Source organism: Oculina patagonica, chromosome 2 (genome assembly GCF_052425735.1).
Source record: "Oculina patagonica isolate OP01 chromosome 2, crgOcupat, whole genome shotgun sequence".
Taxonomy (NCBI): domain Eukaryota; kingdom Metazoa; phylum Cnidaria; class Anthozoa; order Scleractinia; family Oculinidae; genus Oculina; species Oculina patagonica.
The window spans coordinates 10,416,342-10,441,107 of NC_135759.1; the positions used below are offsets into that span (position 1 = coordinate 10,416,342).

General features: G+C 38.3%; 1 protein-coding gene across 6 annotated transcripts; it reads right to left on the bottom strand.

Moving 5' to 3' along the window:
- Positions 1-1,339: 1,339 nt before the first annotated feature.
- On the bottom strand, positions 1,340-23,694 carry LOC144642879 (uncharacterized). Of its 6 annotated transcripts, none has more exons than XM_078501974.1 (18): positions 23,673-23,694; positions 22,990-23,062; positions 21,174-21,219; positions 18,646-18,710; positions 18,135-18,192; positions 17,828-17,849; positions 15,214-15,516; positions 13,332-13,590; positions 12,505-12,570; positions 11,746-11,879; positions 11,118-11,232; positions 10,786-10,942; positions 7,464-7,590; positions 3,715-3,772; positions 3,205-3,293; positions 2,924-3,086; positions 2,527-2,641; positions 1,340-1,618 (listed from the first exon to the last, which is right to left on the bottom strand). In XM_078501974.1, the coding sequence occupies exons 4-18, from the start codon at positions 18,646-18,648 to the stop codon at positions 1,554-1,556; spliced, it is 1,734 nt and encodes a 577-aa protein (XP_078358100.1). In that variant the 5' UTR covers positions 18,649-18,710; positions 21,174-21,219; positions 22,990-23,062; positions 23,673-23,694; the 3' UTR covers positions 1,340-1,553. The 6 variants fall into 6 exon arrangements, with proteins under 6 accessions (XP_078358100.1, XP_078358103.1, XP_078358102.1 ...); XM_078501977.1 differs by lacking the exon at positions 23,673-23,694 and adding an exon at positions 19,112-19,245 and having other exon boundaries at positions 22,990-23,574; XM_078501976.1 differs by lacking the exon at positions 22,990-23,062 and having other exon boundaries at positions 23,673-23,693.
- Between the last annotated feature and the right edge of the window lie 1,072 nt (positions 23,695-24,766).

Sequence of the window (24,766 nt, forward strand, 5' to 3'; positions counted from 1 at the left end):
GGACATACATGCGCAGTAACGCGACCTGAGTGCACGCATAACGCAACACAAATGGCCGTACAAGTTATAAGACTATGTATGGGAAAAATCTTCAAACAATTTCTACCTCATTTTCCTTTGCAAATTGCACAATGTTACATCTGAATCGGTTCGAATGTTCAGTTAGCTTCATCGGGCTCTAAAAGTTACAACTCCAGAGGACCTAGTCGCTGCGGTTTTAAGCTTGATTGAAAGACGCGAAAAATGCCCCAATGGCTGACTTATTCTTTCTAATGACGCACAGATAAGGTCATTTTGGATTCAAATCCCACCGTCCTGTGAGTAGATATTCAAAATGTTGCATCTCTCTCGTCAATTCAGAACAATGATCTTTCAGCAAGAAGTAGCCAGAATCCCATGGAATAAATATCCGCTGCGGTTTTGCGATCTGTTTTCGCTTAATTTTTCCAGCTCTCGACCCCTCTAAGTTTGTCACGAAGCGAAAACACGTCGAAGGAAAGTCACTTGGAAGCAATTTCTTCGAAGAAAGAGAAGCATTTTATTTTCAAACAGCCTTTGTAACCACTGCTTATAGTTTCCAGGCCATTTAGCGGCTCCCTGGCCCTGGTACCTCAGCCGAGGTAAAATGGGTATTTCAAAGCGCCAAATACAAAATATATTTAATCGCAAACAAATACGAAACGTGCTGGTTGTCATTCCCGGCTTTAAATAGTCTCCGTTCGATAAAAATCTCCCTGTCTCGGTTTCACTACGCTCCTTTTGTTTATTTTGTGGGACAAAACCTCTGAGAAAAGAATATAAGAGAGCGATCGACAGAGTTTCTTCTGACGACGCGTCTTTGTTTTTTGTCCGCCATTTTTAACCGACCTTTGCCGTGACGAGACATCGCGGCAGCCAGCCAATAGCGAGCTTGATTTTTTTACGCGTGATTGGCATGTCACGAACACTCCCTAAACAAACTCCGCCCTCCAGTGTCCACAATAGACCATTTTACAGTTGCCTGCCAAGTGACCTGGCCTTTGAATGGAAGTGAGGCTGGAGGTGACCTTGTTTTGATACAGACCTCACTGCTTTTATTGTGTAAATCATGTTGTTTTGATGCTAACTAGTTTGCATTTACATAATAAAGCAGAGAGGTTTGTATCAATGCAAGGCCACCTCCAGCCTCACTTCCATTCAAAGGCCAGGTCACTTGGCAGACAACTGTAAAATGGACTATTTCTCCACATGTGCGACCACTTGCACTCCGTTTGATAAATGTGGCATTTACTTAAATGGTTGTAACCTATCGACGCGCTCATACAAGAAGAATAACGGCAGCACTTGACAAGACTGAGAGTTTTCTTTTGCCGTCTTCTTTATTAATTATTACATTTCTTCACTGCAAGTATATGAATTATCTTAATTATCCTCAAGACTTACGCTTGTAAACGGTATTTCTCGAACTCGTTTTTCATGAAAGATACAGATTTATGTTTTTTTATCTTTTTATGTTGTAGGGCTCAGTTTTTTAATTCGTATTTTTGGCCTGTTGTTTTCATAGTTAAAGGCCGTTATATTGCGGTTTTCGTTTCAAGTTTCCAACACAACTTCCGGTTCCTTGTGTCCTTGGTTCCTCCTAAAAAACAACAACAACAAAATAAAAATAAATAAATAACTAAACAGCAAAAAAACGGCATGACTGATCAAAATACATTTTTCTTTTAAACAGTCCTAAGACTGAAACCATTTGCGGAATGTCCATGAGTTCTTTAAAAAACGTGCTGTATCTCTTGGCTGTATCTCCTCTCAATTTAGACTATTTTATTACATTTTGCCCAATAAATAAATGTTGGGGAATAAATTTCTTTTATACACCTAGTGGCACAGCAACAACTTCGTTACAAATAAACATATCTCGCGGTTCTCGGGCGTTATAATTAAAAGTAACAATTAAAGGAGATTAACTTTGAAAAGTGTTCAGCCTAACATTAATTTGTTTTTTGAAAAAAAAAAAAAATGCCGCAATCAGATTTAATTTTCTTCAGTTTTTGTTCATCGTATCTTCTTTTGCATTTGCTGCGTTATTAAAATATTCCTTCACCGTTTCAAGTGGATACTTTTATATTTCAATCGATTTGGTTGTAATTTTCTTTAAGTAAAGAGAGCTTTCAAATTCGGCATCCAAAAAAATTGGTTTGAATTTCCAGAAAATTTCAGTAGAGGAATGAACATTTTTCTGGTACGGTTGACTGCACCCGACTAGTAAATGGTTTCGACAATTCAAGAGAACAATCTTTCGCTGCCTTCTAGAAATTTCCGGAATTTTTGGTACAATGGAAAGCGCACCAAAAATGTCCCTGGGAACATTTTAGTCTACCAATATTAATTTTTTACCCAATTTAGTTTCCCTGCTTAATTTTCCCAATGCCAAAACCCAGGCTGGATTTTGATAGAGGATTATTAATAATACGCCTTTCAGCAACGGTCCCTCAAAGGTGAGTTTTCGTATAATCGTGGAACTATTTTCAAGTAATTATCACCAACCTGCCTGCTTAGCGTTGCCATGGTTTTTTACTTTAGCCTTCATATGGTGGCATTCGACCCTGGGGTTTATGAACACTGTCTTTTTCTGCATCAACTTTCTCAGGGCATCTCGAACCTGAAGTAACAGGTTAAGTAAATCGAGTTAAATAAAATCTGAAAATGGACGTTCCTATTTATCACTTCTACGACAATTCTCATGTCTTTCTTTTATAGGATCCTCTACCTTTGTATTCCCTCTTCCTCGTCATCAGTTTCTTCTGCACGTCTTTTCTTTTTCTTTTACGTTTTGCGGAAACCTCCGTTGCTGGCGGTGTACCTCGTAGGGAAGAGGTGTGGGAATTGGGGTGAATGAAAAAGAGTCTTTCAAAAGGGAAAAGTTTCGTGTTCCCTAACTCACCTGATCATCAAGCACGCAGTGACAAATGAAAAACAACACCCCCAGTGTGGAATTGAACAAGACGAAGGCATAGGACACAGCGACATGAAAGTCAACAAAGAATCCCAACAAGAAAGTGACACCCAGCAAAGGAAGCAAAGTGACAATGGTCTTCAGCCCTTTTCTGTAAGTAGACAAAAAGAAAATGTTAGTTTGTAATTGGTTTCAGGTCCGTTGGTAGTACAAAAAGGCAGCTCGCGATCGTACTTACTTACTAACTTACTCAAAGCTTAATGACTTACTTCGCAGCGTTTACAGACGTTTTCCCATATTTGGCGGATATCTTGCCATAAGACACGCGCAGAACGACGAAAAACACCAGAATGTTCACCTGGGAAATAAGCAACCAATAGTTGAAATATGACATTAATAAAATACAGGTAGCCGACTGACCGACTGTTCAACCGTCCATCCGACTGACTGACTGACTTACTGTACTGACTGACTGACTGACTGACTGACTGACTGACTGACTGACTGACTGACTGACTGACTGACTGACTGACTGATCAGTTGATTGATACAATGCGAACGTTAATGACCCGAATTGAAAGCTAACAACTCATGAACGACCCAAAAGCTTACCTGACAGCAGAGAAATTCCTAAAATTACATTTTAAACTAAGCACCCATACAGTCAGGCAACTGAATAACGGCCAAACTTTTTAAGCAACAGATAACGAGTGGTATCGACCCTCCCATATAACCCTTCAATACATTATGCCATAAAATTGCATACTGATGAACCGTACCAGTAGAATAGCCAGGACGGGTCCTTTGAAAGTCCACAAAGTTCCATTAATCCAGCAACTAGTAACATTAAAGTAAAAGTAAAGTCAGCTGGCTGCGAGATACACAGCATAAACACAACTAACAGTACTGCTGCTCTCTCTGAATCGTATTGAATCGCATAGTTTAATTAATAAATAGCTAGTTTTTCAATCACTTACATTGTTAGTATTAATTCACTTTTATTTTGTGTGGCGCATTTGATCATATTTATATGTTAATTTGCGCATAGATCTTATGCAAAAAGGGCTGTCATTTATTTCTTTTGTTTGGTCAAGTTTCTGAAAAAGCTAATGGTTGGACTTTAAAATATATGGAATATAATGCTAAACTGAGAAGTTTCAGTGTTTTTGGTTAAAAGGCTGCAGATTTGTGACTCCTTCAATTTTATAAGATTTGTATGGAAAAAGCCACCCTGGCCTGCCAAGCCTCGTTTTCATGTTTTTGGCAATATAAATGTCCCTATATTTTCCCATTAGATAAAACTACAGCCTTGTACTTTCATGCATTGATTTACTTTGACTTGATCTTAAAGTAAAAGTAATTTACATTTTTTAAAAAATGATTCTTCTAGGAGCCGAAAATAAATGGCAGCCATGTTTGCATTGGGTCTATACAAATTTGAAATATTATTATTATTATTATTATTTTTATTATTATTATTTTTTTATTATATATTATTATTATATTTTATTATATTTTATTATTATATTATTTTTTTTAATATATAGTTCTTCTTTTATTATTGCTCTCGAAGTCGCTTTTACTATTTTTCTACATTTTTAAAGACACTGTTTTTATTATTATGTAAATAATATGTTTATATATAAAGTTCTTATTCGAATAGTCAAATCATTGTAATTCTTTTAAAAATTGGTTAATAAAGTTTTTATATTATTATTTTTTTAAAAAAAAAATTATTATTATTATTATTATTATTATTATTATTACTATTATTATTATTATTATTATTATTATTATTATTATAAAATATTATTAATTCATCACACATTTTCTCCCGAAACTTTTCCGGTGTACCTCAGCACCTCGCCGTTAACGGTCCATCGTTGCTCTACAGGATGGTAATGGTCAGGACTCAAACCGCTGCGTGCGTACGTGCGTACATGTTTACTACGATGACCATCAAACCCTCAATTTAACGATACGACACTCGGATTTAATGAAGTTTCTTCATTCGCTCAGTTGGGTGCAATGCAGTTGGTTAAGGACAACATTTAAGAAATAAAGCTTAATACAATCAAGTAGTTCGAGCTCGGTCAGAATGTACATGCTATTCAAGTGTACGCCACTCCTTTTTTCAAAGTTGAGGTTGATGGCAAGACGCGACACAGAAAACAGAAAGGGGAGGGGAGGGGGGAGTGTGCCAACTAAAACGCAGATTGTGGGCTAATTTGAAAACAACTGTCAATGATCCTGTTAGGTTGGTCTCTGTCTTTAACGTTGGTCAGTTAATGTCGTAGCGTAGTTATAGGTTTGTGAGCTACACGTATATTGTAGGGTTGTAGGATCCGCGCCCATAGTCTCCATCCTCGGAGACCCAGGGGCAGTTAGTGGGAGCGAAAGAAACGCGAAACTGCGGGCAAAAATAGCGCGAAACTGCGCGCAAAAAAAATTAGCATATATAAAAAGTTGTATTGACTGAAAGTGCCCCTGGGGAAAGTGTCTTACCAGACCAGTTCAAAAACCTCTCTGAATACTGCCTCCCGATTGGGCAGAAAAATCTTTTGTATTCCCTTTGTATTATTCTGCCCAATCGGCGACCAGCCTGAATACAGTCCTTTTGGTGTGTTCCACACGAAATATGTACACAAAGCCAGTTCGCTCGCCATACCTGTCTTGCTTGTTCGCCAAGAATTTGCTCGGGAAGGAAAAGTTTCGGCTAGTGCCTCCTCAACTTGGATGTGAAGTGTCGGGAAAATTTTGTCTTCGGGAAATATGACCGTCATTTGAGTGCTACAATTGTTGCTGCACGCATTACACGCGCGCGTAGCTAATCGGTCGATCGACGGAAAAATTTTACAAAATGTAAGGTCTTGAAAGTTTGTTTGGAAATAGTTTTTGACTTACTAAAATCTTTAGCTTGATGTAACTTAAAACACATTGTTATTTTAATTTATTACTATGATATTCGAAGTTATCTTTCTTATTACTATCTTTCTTTAATGTAGATAAGGTATTTTCTTTTTGTAACTTTATTTATTTATTTTTTCTTCTTCATTTTCTTTTTACCTCCCGCCTCAAATAACTAGGCTAATTGCGGGAGGTGAAAAATATTGTAAATAATATGATTGTTTAAATAAACTTTTTGTTGTTGTTGTAGTTTCGCTTCCAGCTGCGATCGATCTTCTATTATCTCACCTATAAAAAACTTAGGAATCGCTGCTGCACGCTTTGCACGCGTAGCTCATCTGCCGGGCTTGTTCGTAAAAAAATTACTCTTGTTTGGAAAATTTTCGCGTAAAGCTGTCATTGATCTTCCCAGAAAAAATCTAAAAACATCCATTACAGCAGTGCAACTAGCATATCGCACACAAACTTTTAAAACTCGCAAACGATCGACGATCGACCACAATATGAAGAATCTGCCGTTTGTCCGCGTGCATGGCCGTCAAACTTTCGACGTTTTCAACCAGGGGAGACACTAGCCGAAACTTTTCCTTCCCGAGCAAATTCTTGGCGAACAAGCAAGACAGGTATGGCGAGCGAACTGGCTTTGTGTTCATATTTCGTGTGGAACACACCAAAAGGACTGTAGTCAGGCTGGTCGCCGATTGGGCAGAATAATACAAAGGGAATACAAAAGATTTTTCTGCCCAATCGGGAGGCAGTATTCAGAGAGGTTTTTGAACTGGTCTGGTAAGACACTTTCCCCAGGGGCACTTTCAGTCAATACAACTTTTTATATATGCCAATTTTTTTTTGCGCGCAGTTTCGCGCTATTTTTGCCCGCAGTTTCGCGTTTCTTTCGCTCCCACTAACTGCCCCTGGGTCTCCGAGGATGAATAGTCTCAGAAGTGCCCTTGATGTAGGGTATAGTCGCTGTAGTAACAGATGTCAAGTTTCTGTCAGTTTCGGTACTTTCAGTAGGTCGGTGAGTGTTTCATCTAGTAAAGTCAATGTTGTAGTTGTTCTTGTGGAAAACGCGGTCAAGGTAATTGTTTTCTTCAGATAAACTGTTCGGTGTGTCACAAACTAGTTGTGCTCGTCTTGTCAAAGTCTTGATAGTCGTAGCTCTGTGGGAAGTCGGGTTGTAGGATGTTTCGTCCAATAATCTGTCAGTATGCGTCGGTTTTCTGTACACTGTAGTTCGTAGTTCGTTGTTGTCGCGGCTTACCAGACAGTCTAGAAAAGGAAGTTTTCCGTTTTCTTCGATCTCACTGGTAAACTGAATGTCGGAGTTCTGTTCGTTGAGGTGTTTCTGGAAAGCGTCGATTTCGTCTTTGTGCACGGCGGTAAAAGTATCGTCAACGTAGCGTAACTAGAGCGGTATCGTTTGTCGGCAAGTTGCAAGGTCGCGTTCCTCGATGTTTTGCATCACAATTGCTGCGACAACAACGGAAACCGGCACACATTCGGTAAACGTTTTACCTCCCCGTTTAATTAATCGAAAGTAACCAGCCTTGTTTCCTTTGAGGCCTAAATCAGTCTTTGGTTGTATTGAGACGAGTTTTCACCAATCGAAATTACAAACCTCATTCTGTTGTACGTCACCGTAAATTGGAGTGATCCGCACGTGACGTTCTCGTTCAACGGTATACTCATGTCATACGTGGACGGCTTAATAGCTGCCACCAGGCCAACAATGACTGCCGGGATTCCTACAAATACAAAAAAAAACACTCTGACAAAAAGTGGCATGATAACCGGGAATCCGAAGGAATATATCTTCGGTCCTACTAACTATTAGAATGAATTTGTGTGCTCTGTGGTATAATTGTAGTGTTGCTACATTAACTTATGTTCGCAATTTCAAAAAAAAAATACTTATGGAACTGATTCAGCGATTAAGCATTTTTTGAATATATAACGAATTTTGAAGAAAAATGTTGATATTTTAATTACTATAACAAATGAAACTAACTGGGACCGCAAATTTAGTGAGTTATCGGCCGAAAATTACAGCAGAGAGTTATCAGATGGCGAAGAACAATTAAAAATCCTGAAAATAAAAGATCTTGCGGCAAGATCTAGAAAATTCAAGATCTTTCCATCAAGATCTTCAATTTTCAATATATTGCTGGCAATATTTTGAATTTTTAAGATCTTGCCCGCAAAATATTGAATAAATTATAATGTCAAGCCCGCCCGCACTGGCTCCCTACGTGATGTGGTAATTGTACATTGCCTTCATATTTTTGGTCTAACGAGCATGTCTTTAACAGATTTGCTATTTTGTTAGGATATAATGGGAGGATATTTGAGGATGGAGTATTTTGTATTAAATCCCAGTTAAGCATAAGTATATTTTTAAGGTTACGCACCGATGGGTGGATGTTGTGACATACGGCATTTTCTGTTTCTTTGTTAAAGTTGAATCCAGACAGCGTTGACTGTATCATTTTTTCGGGATATCCATGCGTTGTTTAAAGTTTGAAAAACATGTACTCTCTTTAAACGCTGTTTTAGAAGAGTTTGTTCTCAGAAGTCTCAAGGCTTAACCTTTAATAAAACCTCTTTCACCCCTGGTGGGTGTCGTGAGGTGAAATGTGTGTACTGAAAAGTTTCAGTCGGCTTGTAATGTGTACGGATATTAAGGATAGACTCATTTTAAGTCTCTTCCCTTTAAATATCTGTGCCGAGAAATGTTGTCTCGTTTTCTGAAATCTAAGTCGTAAATTTGACCATAGGATGAAAATTGTTAGCTTGCTCAACAAATAGGATAATTTTCTGGTTGTCGGTGATCCAAAGTGAGAAAATGGCATCGATTTGACGCTTCCGTTCTCTCGGTTTTATAGAGCTTTGGCTTATAATTGTACTTTCAATTTCCGCCATAAAGAGGTTGGCAAATCCCGGCAATTGCCATTTTTGTATTGTTTTCCATTAATTGGAATGAGTTTTCGTTATGGATAAGACCAAGCATATCTTTAAGAAAGTAGGGCGGGATTGGAGGTTAATAGCTGTGGAAGTTTTCAGATGCTTTGTATACTGTACTGTCCTCTTGCTGTATATTTGTGCACAAGCTTGTTACATCCATGGATACTAGAACAGTATTTTCAAAGGCCGTCGTCTTCTCTGTGAAGATTATGAAATCTGTTGTATCTTTTAGATACGATTTCTGTTTTGGGGCGATAGGCTAAAATAAAGTTTACCACAAAATAACGATAATCTTCCTGTAGGGCCTTTACAGCCCGGATTTGGTTGTAAGGGTAAGAGTATATAATATTGGGATTCTTGGAGGATTGCTTGTTTGAGAAAGTCATTCTCTAGTCACGTAGTATAAAATACAATTATTTTTTGCCCCCGCAGGGTTCCGGCCCAGAGGAACCCGAGGAGGCACCTTAGAAGTCCCCGCGTAGGTAAGTAAAATGTGTGCATTTAGTGGACGGTACCGGAAAAAATCTCGATTTTGCTCAAAGCGGCTCGCAAAGTATTGCCCTTATGCTCGCAAAGGATTGCCGGAGCCCTTGCAAAGGAGCAACGGAAGTCAGTGCCGCAAAAGATAAAAATAGCTGTCGCACTGTGATCACAAGAAACATCTGCTGCTTGAAGTAGTGGCTGTATTGAAATGATACCGAAAATAATGTCATTATAGTCAGTGCATTGACACCTTCGGGCAACGTCGCGAAATTAGTTAAAGAACTATCGTTTCCTTTAAGCAAGCAAGCAAGATTTGTACACAACTATTTCGATGCACGTTTTGTTGTCCATTTTATTTGCCTCTTTATTCAGCTTTCAACCCATGTTACTTTTTTTTTCGGGCAATAAGGCCTCCGCCCCCCCAGGTCCGAAGGTGCCCGTACGCCTATGGGCACAGTTAATTGTGTAGTCCATCGGCATCAATAATTAACGGCGACAAATTAAAAACACTCTACTAATCTTAGGTTATTGCTATCTCTGAAACAAATTATAAAAATGCAGGGGCAGTTTCATAGTTAGAACTATTACTAGTATATAGTTGTGTGAGTTGTATGACAAGCTCGTTAACTCCTTGTGATGTTTCCGTTATCATAGGACCTTTGAATGGGGTTTATAGTGCTCTCTATTGTTGAGTTGGTTTGAGATTTCTCGACACAGTTATATTTAAAGGGGAGACCCTCAAAAATGAGTCCATCTTTAATATCCGTACACATTTCAAGCCGACTGAAACTTTTCAGTTCATAGATTTCACCTCAAGTCACCCACCAGGCGTGGTCTTATAAAGCTTTGGCTTATCATTTTAGTTTCAATTTGAGACTTCGATTCTGAGAACAAACTCTTCTAAAACAGCGTTTGAAGAGAGTATCTAAACTTAAATAGTGCGTGAATATCCCGAAAAAATGAGACAGCCAATGCTGTCTGAAGTCAACTTTAGCAACAGACAGTCGGTCCTTCACCAAAAGAACAAAATCAAAGAAACGGATCTTGCTATTTGTAACAACATACATCGATGCGTAACCTTATTAAAAATATACTTATGCTTAACTGGGATTAAAAACAAAATCTCCATCTTCAAATATCCTCCCATTGTATCCTAGGAAAGAGGGAAATCCCTTATAGAAATGCTCGTTACAGCAAAAATATGAAGGGAATGTACAGTTACACCAAGTCACGTAAGAAGCACTGTACAGGCCTGTCATTATTATTAATTCACTCAAAATTCAACATTTTTCTGGCAAGGTCTTGAAAATTCAAGATCTTGCCGGCAAGTTCTTAAACATTCAACATTTTGACGGCAACATCTTGAAAATTCAAAATCTTGCAGCTCACAGACATTAAGTCACGGCTGGTAACTCACCATCGTTAACTTCCCCCTTGTTAAACCCAAACTAAAGAAACTTAGTTAATCTGTCTTTGATCGTATTTTTAGTTCTTACCCCATCCAAGCAAGATGTAACTCAGATAGTGGATGGGCCTCTCTGCTGTAAAGACTTTTACCATCTTCAAGTAAAGGTTGATTCCTTCCACTAACATCCACATATAAAGAGTGGTATCTATGTAGTGTTGAATGACTGTGACGGTGCTACAGAGTACCTGCAAAATCAAACTTATTCCTTTATTTAAACAGTCTATAATTATTCATTTACCGATACCTTTTATCCGTCACTATAACTGACCGTAAGTATAATTGTAGTCTAAAACAGGTTGAATGGTTTCATGCATTGCAACTATTAAGACATAAAAATTCATTACTACCGTCTGTACTAACCGAGTATTCATTTCTTGAGTTGAAAAACTTTACGTCTAAAATGTACATCAGCTGTCCAATGGCCAGTGACAGGAGAAGGTTCTTGTGCACAAAAAGTCGCATTGACTTTTTAACCCTTCAAATGACAAGAATTGCTTATTAAACAAACTGCAATATCATAATTAACAATCTCACAGTTTAACAGTAGTACTAAGTTAGCAAGAGTAGCAAGGCACATTTAACAAGGAAAAGAGGTTACAGAGAACCCATTGCACTGTTGCGGTATCATTGACAAATGCATCAAGTGTCGAAAGACTACCTCTACTATATTGCTTTTACACGGTTTTATATACAAAACGAAGGGGAAGAAATATTCGGGGGTCGTGCAGAAACCCTGTAAGGAGTCCATCACCAAAAGGACATCAGCATAAGAGTAGGTTAAACGTTGACCTTATTTAGAAGAAGAATTGGTTTATGCCAAAATGCATTAACGTCGACTTTCTTTAAGAACCGACAAACTAGAGATTGGCGAGAGGACAATTGACTTGAGGGAAGGTCGCTAACTGCTGCCTAATACGCCAACAGAGGAAAAGAATAAAAGCTAGGAAGTGAGCAACTACGAAATCGTTGCTTTTTAGGTACCACGTACCTTATAATCATAAGCAATGCGAAAGAAATAACTTCTGCTACTATTGAGATGCTCAAAAGCGCAACTTCCAAGTTGTCCTGAATGTCGTCGTGCTTTGTGACAGACGGGTTTCTGTAGAGCAGCTCTCCCGTTTCCTAATATATCAAAATAATGCGTTTGTATAAATTTGTATTTAAGGCATTTGCCTATTTTCGCACACGAGCAAGCAAATTATTCGATAAACAGGGTTCTCAGATTGGCTGTTACTCGGTAAGGATTTTCAACCCTCAGACGTGAAAGCAAAGCTAAAATCCCTCCACCTTACAATTGTTGTGTATGTTACAGACTAAATCGGGACTAAAAAGGCGAAGTTTGTAAAAACTCCAAAAATAAGGAACAGTTCGGAAAATGATATAAAATCGTCGGCTAATTTACACAAAAGATGTTGCATGTTCGCTTTGAAAATAATCCTATATTGTTATATAGAATATCTTTGAATCGTTGTGTTCAGGAAAACAGTTTTGCAAGAACATAGTACTTTTATGGTTCCTTGATGTATTAATTCAAGCCATAGCATGCTTGCAGCCAATCAAAACAGAAAAAAAATCTTGTCAAGGTAACTTTAGTTCATCTCACATTATAAATCAATTGCTACTCTCGCTTGCCGTATGAAACCAGGATGAGTTGCGTTAGGCTTAAATCACAATCCTGTTCATGTGAAATTGTCAACGGAAAACCCTTCGTTGTAGCACAAACTATTAGTAGATAGAGTAAAGTTACCTCGTTAACAGACGCCTGAAAGCAATGGTGTGACTTCAGAAATTGCTGTATGGTCCCTTCGTCTGACTGTTGAGAAATTGAGTAGTCTGTTTGTTTTCATTATCATATTTGAATACCACGAACAAATGTTGTTCACGCCCACTTCTAACACGTTACAAATAGTTTATTTTTTTTTGCTTAGCTAATTATGTATATGTAATTACTGGTCTCATTAGTTACCCTCGGACGTGCAAACACAATATTTCCCCCCACAGTGGTACAAGAGGCGTGGATGATACCCCTAAGCTTTTCTTTTCATTGACGCGCAGTGAAATTATTTCGCACTGAGTAGAGAACCAACAGCTAACTCTACAAGATGACATATTTTTATGACTTCATATGACGTCATATTACGTCATTAGAGTCGTCTTTTGGCTCCACCATAATGGATTTCACATGCAAATTTTCTTAGAAAATCAGAAAATAACGGAAATTAATACAAAATCATGCCAGAATGCTTATGGAATATAATATTAAACAAATCGTACAATTTTGTGTTGAAAATATGGAAAATAGAGAAAAAATGTGAAAAATGGCGATTTTTGGCCAATCCTGCTGTAATTATGACATTGCCATGAGAACGTTCAAAACCGTGGACAGAATGTTGACATATCAGACTTTCTTCACGGGTTGAATGAACAGAAACTAAGTTTCGGCATTTTAGAGTAAATCCTCTTTTCAAAAGGTTTGGACGTAAGCGATGTATGATGGTTGGCATAACGGTTGCGAAGAAGACCAAGACAGACATTAAAAAAATTACCAAAAAAAGCGAAAGAAAAACAGCTTACGTTGCCGTAAGTTTCTGTTGGTGGAGGATGAGTGCTTTCCAACCTTGTCTTTTTGGAGGGAGTACCACTACTGTGGATATAGTTGCTGTCACTTGGCCGTTGGCTTTTGGAAGCTGTCGTAGTGGAAAAGCTTTTATTGAAAGCCCTGCCTGGTGCGATACTGTCTTCCGTGATGTTACAAAAAAGCTGGCTCTCCACCATACTGTTTTGATGAGTTTTGCCTTTGCTATACGTAGTGTCAGCGTTGCTGAAATTTCTGCTGTTGTCCATTAGAATGAGAGGAATAAACGATGTATTAAGACTAGACTAAGACAAAGATCTCAATTTGAGTTACGTTAAATTTTCTTCCTTTCTGATCGCTGCCACTTCTTCCACCACCACCATTACTACCACTACCACTACCACTACCACCACCACCAACACTACGGCCACTACGACCGCCACCGCCACCGCTATCGCTACCGCTACTGCTACTGCTACTGCTACTGCTACTGCTACTGCTACTGCTACTGCTACTGCTACTGCTACTGCTACTGCTACTGCTACTGCTACTGCTACTGCTACTGCTACTGCTATTGCCACTGCTACTGCTACTGCTACTGCTAATACTACTACTACTGCTGCTGCTGCTGCTGCTGCTACAGATGTTTTTTATTCGTTTGATTAAAATACACATCAAAGGTAGCAAGGTAAAAATTTAAATTTAAAACATAGACTCCTGTTTCGAGCCTGTTGCTACATTAAGTGTTGTAAATGCCGACAAACAGGCTCGAAACATCAGTCCACAGAGCGTTCACAAACTCTGGCTTACTTCTACTCTACCACGGCCATGTTAAAAATGATAAAAGGACTGTTTAATTTACTCACCACTATGATCCATCGAGCACATCGGCTGTTATCAACTTTCCTCGACCTCGACTATTCAATCAATTTGATCAATTCAGGGATCAACAACTTTCTGCATATTACCGACAATATTGATGCAACCAAGAATGCAAGAAACGACAACCCTTCCATAACGGTAACACTACCTTTAAAAGATTGACTTTAGGACGTACAAGCAAATTCATACCCAACATACGGAGCCCTTACCCAAGGTTCTTTTAATGCCAAGAGAAATTATTTTTGAATTGAGTAGGAAGCCCTACAGGATGAGATAATCTTTGTTGGCAGTTACGTCATATGACGTCATATGACGTCATAAGAGCCGCCATCTTGGACCCGCCATCTTGGATTTTGTTATTTTCGTAGAAAGTCAGAAAATAACGGGAATTGATTCAAAATTTAGCCAGAATTCTTGTATAATATTAATATTTAGCAACTCAGACGGTTGTTTCTTAAAAACTGGAAAAATGTGAAATATGGCGATTTTTGGCCAGGCATGTTTGTAATTATGACATGCCATGGCAACGTCAAAAGTTATGACAAATGGTTGACATAACAATGTTTCCGCTGGGGATGAATGAACAGGTACTGAAAGTTTTAGAATCATAGAGTAATTCCGAAATAACCTCAAGGGGTTGTGCGGGGAGGGGGCGTGGCATCCGAGATAGTTTTAAACTTTTCAATTTTATCTCAGTTTTATAGTTAAATTGTTAAGCAAAACTCTTCTTCTATGTAAAGTAAAATTAAGTAGAAAATTTAAAAAGCGCTCCCAATATAGAAATTATCAAAAAGAAAATTGCATAAATTAATTCTTCTTTAGGATCATTAGGCGACAACAAAAGTAGCAGTAGATAGCAGAGGCTAGGACAAAAATAAAATAGTTTTAGGAATTATTGTTATAAATTATTGTTATAAATTAAATAAGTTGTTATAAATTAATTTCTCATTTAAGTTTAATAGCTTGAAGGGAAGTAGAACACTCTACTACTTTTTTTACCTGATGTTGTTTTGTTTAAATTGAGTGACATTGCCACCGCTGCTGTGGGTGACGGTGTTTTTAAGTTGACTTTTAGTCTTTGACGTAGGACTGACATGAACAGTCGTGTTGTCAGTGGTGTAAGCCTCGCTGCGTGTTGTGCTGCTGTCAATTTTATTGTGTGCTGTAACAGCATTTAACGAATGCGGTGGACTTGGTTTCGATGGTTTGGATTGTCTGTGAACTTTCACTCTCATTGGGCCTGCTGCCGAATCTCTCCTTTGAAACTTTCTACGCTGACTAAATAAAGCGTCAGTTCCAAATCTAGGTAAAAGAAATGAAATCAAATACATAGTAAAACAGAAGGTGACAACTAAGAGCTATTTAAGTTAGATCCATTAGTCTTACATTTATATCGCCAGTTTTTAATAGTCGTAATTTAATGAATGGTGCTAACAATAGTGATATTCAATGGAAGTATAGGTAGAGCTTAGAAGTGGTTGAATTACAGGTAGAGGTAGCGGTTGTTACTGCTGCTGCTTCTACTTTTACCATCAACGACACAAGCATAGCCACAACCATTGTACTACCAATGTACTTTCATTGCTACCACCGTTACAACTGCAACTACTAATACTACTGCCAGTGCTACTGCTACTGCCACTGCCACTGCCACTGCCACTGCCACTGCCACTGCCACTGCCAGTGCCACTGCCACTGCTACTGCTACTGCTACTGCCACTGCCACTGCTACTGCTACTGCTACTGCTACTGCTACTGCTACTGCTACTGCCACTGCCACTGCCACTGCCACTGCCACTGCCACTGCCACTGCCACTGCCACTGCCACTGCCACTGCCACTGCCACTGCCACTGCCACTGCCACTGCCACTGCCACTGCCACTGCCACTGCCACTGCCACTGCCACTGCTACTGCTACTGCTGCTATTACTACTACTATTACTTTTACTACTTCCTCTACCACCACTATCGCCACTACAACCATGTTGTGGAAGAGAATTAATATCCTTTCCGGGCGACACACCCTTGAACCCGGCACAGAAATTAAAATTGCTTTAAGTGTTGAAAGATGAATATCAGATCGATCGCGTGCCTAGAGAAAATAGATCATTCCCCTTTTTTAATCAAATCAACTGGAAAATGAAACCGATTCCTCGTTTTAATGTAGCACTTACTTTTTGCAGGGGCAGACGTTTTTAATTAAAACAGTGAAATACTACCTGACATTTAACAAAAAGCAACATCACAAACTATGAACTCTACAAATTATTATATAAACAAGCTAGTAATATTTTTTTCACTGTATCGTTAAACGCGATACATTGTTATTATCAAGATGTTGTAACTTAGCCCTCGGACGTACAAGCAAATTTATACCCCCACCGTAGTACAAGGAGGGAGGAGAAGGGGGCTGGGGTGGATGTTACATCCCTAATGTTTTTGTTCTATTGATGCGAAGCGACGTTCCTTTGCGCTGAGTAGAAAGTCCTTAGCCTTCTCTACAAAAGGGCATAATTTTTCCTGGCTGTGACGTTATATGGCGTTCATATGACACCATTAAAGCCGCTGTCTTGGACCCGCCATCTTGGATTTCACCATTTTCTTAGAAAGTCAGAAAATAACGGAAATTGGCACAAAATCAATTCAGAAAACTTGTGGAATGTAAAAATAAACAACTCGTACAATTCTGTAAAAATATACCTGGAGAAAATAAAGTAATATGTCAAAAATGACATGTATTTTTGCAATATATTACTGTAAATTTTGCGGTATTTAGCATGGTGCTCATGATGAAAAGAAACGAGAACAAAAACACCGTTGCCTTGCGTTCATTTATATACAAGTTAGCAATACTCTTGGATGTGCATGCCACTTGGTGCAAGACATTAACCCATCAACATACAAGCTTTTAACCGAGTTGAGGCTTGAATATTGAATATTTCACTTCAAAGATGGAATATTAAAAGGGGGATAGCGTCAAATCTTCATTGATGATTTCATTTCAATGCGACTGGAAGGCCCTCTTCACCCGTCCCGGCTTTATTAAGGAATGATATCCACCTAATCTTACCTTGAACTTCCTATTTATTCCGTTCTCTTGACTTGCCTTTCCTGGCCTTTTCTTTTCCGTCCCTTTCTTGCCTGCCCTGCCCTGCCCTGCCCTGCCCTGCCCTGCCCTGCCCTGCCCTGCCCTGCCCTGCCCTGCCCTGCCCTGCCCTGCCCTGCCCTGCCCTGCCCTGCCCTGCCCTGCCCTGCCCTGCCCATCCCTGTCCTGCCTTCCCTGCCCTGCCCTGCCCATTTCCCTTTATTCCCCTTCTCTTTTCCCTTCCTCCCCTCCCCCACCTCTTCTATTCCTTCACCCCCTTCCCTTGCAAACATTATAACACTGCCTTCAAGAAAAATAGCGTCCACTGTTTTGAATTTTATTCTGTAACACCTGTAGTTAGGTAGTAAGTTAGTTAATAGCAATTTTAAAATTGTTGGATGTAAATGCCGTGTCTAAATGAAGTTATCGTATCTCTTCATATCCCTTTCCTTTCCTTCGCTTCCCCTATCCTATCATGCTCTCTGACCAATATGCCTGACAAATTTACTTCAGTTTTATAATACTTACGGAAAAATATATGCCTGCATTACTGAAAAAGAACAAAGAAAATAATTAATTATTTTAAATTCGAGTCAAGCTGCATTCAATGTCACTTGCAAATTAATTCATTCAGATCGAAAGCAACTTAAGATTTTTCTTAGCTAGGAGGAACACCTCACTTTGTAGTAAGGGGTATGGCTTGTTTTTTATAAAGTGTTTTTAAAACGAAATAATAATTAAAATATATCAACCTAGAAGGTTAGGTAATTTGTATGTTTGTTTATTACGTCAGATAAAAAGACAATAATAATATATGGTTTAATAAATGACTTACCCAAACCCAGAATGAAGAAAGCCAAGTATTGCTTGTTGACCGAACCTCCTTTTAAAATCTTGAAATAAAGCACAACCGCTTTCATAATTGTCTATATCAACACATATGTTTTAAAATACTCATGCAAAAAAGGCCTAATTTCAATCACTTTTCCCCTGTCTACCTGCACGAACAGACTTTGTTTAGGCTTAAATAAACGGCGAACTAGGCGCTGTTCATACCGCTACTCACTGTGACTATATTAAGGCGATCAGGGCTAAAACAGCGAAAACAGATCAGACATGCTAGCCCAGCTAAATGATTCCACCCCCACACCTTTCTCATTTAAAAGAGTGCCTACCCACCACTTAATTTATCAGCAATATCCACCAGCCACCTAGCGGTTGTACTTTCAGTGCTCTAGGTCACTTAAAAGTCTTAAAGCCCCAAACTGCTATGCAGTCTCTTGCCTCGCGCAAACTCTTATATTTTGACATAATGCACGGGATTAGTTGCGATATTTATAACTTACCATGTTGCTGACCTCCCTGACGGTGATCTATGAACAGCCTAGCGGGTGCAAAAGGAAACAAATGTCTGAAAAAAAAAAAACAACAACAACAGGCAAATAAAACAGAAACAACAAACGAAAAAGTCGAGTGAACAATTTATTGAAGATGTAGAGATTGAATTACTCTATGGGGTTCTCTTTTTAATCAGGTTTCACTTAAATCGATTCATGAACAGGGCCATGGCCATATTTGAGTCTTTCAGTTGTTGCAAAAAAAAAAAAAATTAGCGGAGCTCCCAGCGGCCCGAAGGGCCGCAGAGCAGAGCCCCTTACACATAGAAAATTAACAGACCCATGCTTTTGGTTTTTCATGGTCATCGTGGCTAGCGGCATGGTTCGCAGGCGCGTGCACCTAGCGACGACGTCGCCCCAAACTGGCGGCCACACTCCAGAATTAGGTTTAAGGTTATGGTTAACGTCAGCTTACATCTTTGATGTTGGACATCCATGTCATGGTCAATTGACAGCTGTCAAATCGAGGTAATCGCTGACCAGTATCACATGACCGGACAGGGCAGAGATCTTTTGCCTACCGTGGAGCGAAGCTCTTTAATAACTTGCCTAAGAACATTAGAGAGACAAATGACCTGAACCTTTTTAAAAAGAGAATTTTTAAACATATTTTAAATTTGTAAATGCCCCTTTACTGTAATGTATATAATTTTAATTGCAAATTTTTTATTTCAACTATACCCCTTTTTTTCTGATTTTTTTTTTCTTTTTTCTTCTTTATTGTAAATATTTTTATCTTTTATCTTTTTAATTTCTGTATGGCGGAAGAGCCCCCAAGGGGGAGCTATGCAATAAAGTATGTATGTATGTATGTATGTATGACCAAATCGTGGGCTTACCGCTGACCAAGTAATGGTTTACATTGGATCGCGGGCTCGAGTGCTATATTTTTCCTGTTATCGGTCAGTAAATTCGGATTTACGAAAAGGGCGAAGTAAATAGCCGGGGAGCTTCGCTTTTAGGCTTGGCTAAATCTATTTAATAATTCTTCTGCATGCATTGTTTACATGTATACCTTATGTGAAACATCCTTTTGTTATTTTATTTTCCTTTTATCTCAGTTGTGGTGGTTTCTGACGTCATACGAAGATAAATCGTCACATAGTCATCACCATGCCACACTCCCAAGTTAATAGAAAACCTAATTTTTAAAGCGGCATTGACCATCATGCAGTCTCAGAGTTACTGAGAACGTGAAGGGAGGATGGTGAATCCCCCTTACGTTTTGTAAAAGTCCAAAAAAGTCTTAACTGAGTTATGGGATGTTCTTCAAACTTTAAGGCTGTGTGTTTTGGTTTCGGACGGTCTTTTGTCTGGGGAGGGGGGGGGGGAGATCGCAAAGAAAATGGGTAAAATGGCTTTTTCTGTTATTTACATCGAAAAGTAATCAAAAACAAAATTATTTTCTCCGCACAGCAAAAGTTCAAGCGGAATCTTGTCAGGGAATGGAAATAGATCGACGTATGAATGAGGTGACCCCTTGAAAGACAATGCTCCAACATAGTTTTCACTTTATCAATAACATAAGATTGAGCGCTTTATTTTTCCATGACCGTATGACACTCTGCTTGTAAAATAAGAATAATGTACTTTTAATAGAGTGTCGCGTTCCAAATAAGATAAGGTTTAATTTATTGATATCTACTCGGTCTGATGCCGTATTAATAATGCGGAACTAAATGTGTGATTTGGGTTTACTTTGGGCAAGGAAGCAATCGTTTGCTGTAAACTTCGTGCAGTTTCTGGAGCTCAGAACCACTATTTTCGAGTTGCTGGTATATTTTAAAATTAGATAGTCTTAAAAATGAATTCGCTGTGGCAATCGGACCTAGCAGCCTAGAGTGAGCAATAAGAATAATGGAGAAACTGACCAGTGACAAGTAACAAAATTAATTTAACCATTAAATATGATTGTTTATTATATAATCATCAGTGAAATACCAGGAAATCTTTCGCGCGAAAAAATCATATCTTCACACGTGAAAATAACATGTTATTTTCACATGTGAAAATATCAGTTTCGAAACATTTTCTGACAAGTTTGCCCTGTTTCAATGCTAAATGAGAATAAGTAAATCGATATTAAGTCAAAACATCTTCGGATATTCCTCGGAAATCTTCGGCAATCTTCGGATATCTTCGGAAATTTTAGGAAAAGTTCGGAAAATCTTAGGAAACAATCGTACGACCTTCAGACCTTCGGAAAATCGTCAAAAACATCGTAATTAGTAGGTTTATATAATAAACAGAATATTACATAGTTGCTTGGAGATATGAAATTTATCTTCTCATGTTCAAATTGATATCTCACGAGTGAGTGCAGCGAACGAGTGGGATATCGATTTGAACACTCGAAGATAAATTGCATATCTCCGCACAACCATGTAATATCCTCTATGTAAAAATCTTCACTTACTGGAAGTTGTTTCATGTATTGAACAAAGTAAAGAAGTTTGATAATGGGACACATCACCTACCAGAGTCCATTTGCCAGCTCCTTGTTACTCTCCTAAGGTCTTGAAACTGAAATGAAAAAAAAACGATGGAAACGAAATCACTCAAAATGAGCCAATCACCCACACAAACACCACGAATTTGAACGTACCGCCTAGCCATTCTGGAGACCGTTTTCGAAGAGCTCTATTCTCGGTGACCGAAAACGCAAGACGATACAACGTGTTTTCTAACAACTATTTTGAGTTAAAAAAATATTGTATAAAGCTGGATCAGAGAACAAGAACACAAAATGGTCATCTTGCTCGATACATTAACTGAAAGCCTAAAACTTTTGTCCACACTTGTTTGCTCAAGTGGTTCCAAAAGCTCTCCAGTTCCATTTTCTTTACAAGTTCCTTTTTCCATTTATCACGGAAAAATTCAATTAAAAACAACACGTACACCTATTTTTGTTTTCTAAAAATGGCTCTTTGTAACAAAGTTTGACAGCTCTAAAAAGGCAAACTGCTCTGATCTGATATGTCCACACTTGTTTGCTCAAGTGGTTTCGTCATTACTATGGTAATTATTCGAATAAAAGCTCTCCAGATTCATTTTCTTTACAAGTTCCTCTTTCCATTTATCACGGATAAAAATTCAATTAAAAACAACACGTGCACCTGTTTTTTTTTTTTAAATGGCTCTTTGTAACAAAGTTTGGCAGCTCTAAAAAGGCAAACTGCTAAAAAAGTGGAAATAAAGGTTTTCGATTAAAAACCCTTCGTCTTGGACAGCACATCTTAAAGAATGTGGCCATTGTTTAAATGTCTGTCGCTCGTAAACCGAGTTAATTTTCCTCCGTTATAACCATTCCTTTTTTATTTTCTTTATATTAATATACACTTCTTTGTATGTACTATTTTTGGTATTTTGCTTTGCTAACATGGTTAAACTATTATATTGTTAGCAATGCTTTAACAGCTTGAAAAAATGCTTGAAAAAAGCCCCGTCTAAACGAGCAAAAGTTTTGGTCCAGCATAATGTCGGAAAGGCATGTTTGACCGTTTGGTCGTCTATCTCAATATTGTATTTAAATGGTTTCCCACGTTTGATCTAGGTCAAACATTTTCATCCAACATTTTGCTTCGTGTTTGATCGTTAAACCACCAAACCAAGCAAAAGCGGGAAAAGGCAACCAGTTAGAAACCAAATTCATGTGACGTGGCTTCATAACTGCAGGGGTAAAACGCACAAAGCGTTATGTGGGCTCACTTTCCTCGATGTTTGCTCATACCTTGTTTACTCGTTTAGCCTTCCCATGTTGAGAGCGACGAACATGATGCTGGACGAAAATGTTTGATCGTTTAGCCGGGGCTTAATGTACAAAAAGCTAACTCAAAAAGCCCCTGTTGATTACAAAGGCCAAAAAAATGAAAGTGCTTAACTTAAAGTAGCCAGCATTGTATCTTTTCCTGCTGTTGGATATTGGCTTCTACAGTTGGCAATGTGGTTTTAACAGAAAAGTATGTTTCCCAGAAGAAAAAAAAATTGAACAATTAAAAGCATGTGCAATTTGTCCGATACCTTATTAATACATCGTCGCTATGGTTAGATACATTGACGAAAAGTGTTACCGATATTGCATTTGATCTTAAACAAGCTGGGTTTTCGCAAACTGGACTGCCATTTTCGAGTTGCTGCTGTATTCTAAAATGTATTTAAAAACGGTTTTACTGTGTATCTCTGATGTCATTAAACATGACTGTTATTCTTTTTACATATCTCACTGGAAGCTGCTTTATGTAATGAACGTAGAGTGAGGTTTTGATGATGGGGGTACAAGCGAATACCACCTACCAGAATTCGTTTGCATGCTCCTTGTTACTCCCGTGCATAAGCTGTGTCTGAACGCTCTTAAAGCTTAGGCAAGCTGAAATAAAGAAGGGAAGCGAATATAATTGTCTTAAAACCTGCGATCGGAGAACAGATGGCGCCAAAGTATTCTCCTAAAGTTTTAAGATCTATTTAATTATTTATTTTTTCTCATTCTTAAGAGTATGTTAACGTACGAAAAGATGTCTCAGATCTTATATATGCCAATCGCGTCGAGTTTAACTCACGTCTCAAAAAAGTCACTAAATTTATCGCTTATCATCATCTGGTAGCAGAATCAAATTAGAACCTGATGCATCATGTACATCAAGTTCAGTAAGAAGTAGAAGAGAGCGACATTTTTGTGTCTCAAAGTACATTAAATGCGACGCATTATGCTCTGCCAGCCACTTTTTTCTTGTCTTGTGAATTCTGGTACTGTTGAAGTACATATATCTCCAGAACTAAATTATATTGGAGAAAAATAACGTGAAAACAAAATATTGAAGTCATAAAATCTATACAGTTCGAACAAAGATGAGCAGCAATAGCAACAACAGGAACAACCACAAAGAAAAAAGAAATTGCACTAGCTAACAAAAATGAACCGATATCTTAGCCATCAGTCATAAGGGAGTAGAGGTAACATAAGAATATGAAAGATGTACCCGATAATAGCCTAACAGACGCAGAAGCCACTTAAAGCTTTGTACATTGGGGAAACTCTTCAAACCAAACGCATTAAGTTTTGACTTGAATCTGTTTTGATTTTAGTGTTTTTTTTTTAAGATGGAAACACGATTTTGATCATGCTTATATGGAAAAGGCGAGGTTTAATTTTCAAATATTAATAAATTTATGTTTATGGCGCAAAATGGGCACAGATGATTTGAAAGGTATATGTACTTAATGTACTGCAAATACAAGAGAAAATATGCTTTTATCATAAAAACTGAATGGCTTGATGATTTGCCGCACGTTTTTCTTAAAAGCGTTGCATTTAATGTCGTAAGTAGTTAAGTAGTAAGTGCAGTATTTTATTTGAAGTATTCGAAAGGCGATTGATGGTGTTTAAAAAAAACATTTAAAAAAAGGTGACTCGTTTCGCTGGACATCTTTTGACAACTTGAAAGTTTTAACCCTATTCAGACACAACATCCTATCCTATCAAATCATTCCCAGATCAAAGTTAGCGCCAGCCTCAAAAGCCCCAATCCCCCCCCCCCCCTACCCCCGGTCTGAATAGGGTAGGGTTAAAAGTGCCAATATATACAAAGATTGTTTAAAACAATAGTGGTATAATTCACTTATCATTATTTGCATTGAAAGCCATGAAGCTACTTGATAAAATGCAAAATACTTTATTAAAGGGGCATTGGCAACCAGTGTTCTTTGCGCGCCTCTGTTATTGTGATCGTTTGCTCGTTTCTGTGTCCGCAAACACGCGCGTGAAATAGAAGTTGAGAAGATGGAGGAAAGTTTGTTTGATATTCAGGAGGATAAAGTGTTGCCGATTTCAATTATTTGCCAGTTAATCACTATGGCTCCCCAGTAGCTCGTGTGAAAGGAAGTTATGTGTCGGGAAGCCCACAAGCTAATCATTCAAGCAGAGTGGTGAGTCGCAATAAAATTCTTACTTCGGTACCGGTAAAATTGTTTTGATCTACTTTCTCGTTCACGATTCAAACAGAAATATAATTAGAAAGATCTATTTTACGTTGGCTGGTTTCAGACTTGCCAAAGCAAGAACACTTGCAGCCGA

Coding starts and splice junctions, on each gene's coding strand:
- LOC144642879 (XM_078501974.1), bottom strand. Junction 11,880..12,504: donor TTCAGGCGTCTGTTAACGAG/GTAACTTTACTC, acceptor TTGATATATTAG/GAAACGGGAGAGCTGCTCTA. Junction 11,233..11,745: donor GCATTGCTTATGATTATAAG/GTACGTGGTACC, acceptor TGTCATTTGAAG/GGTTAAAAAGTCAATGCGAC.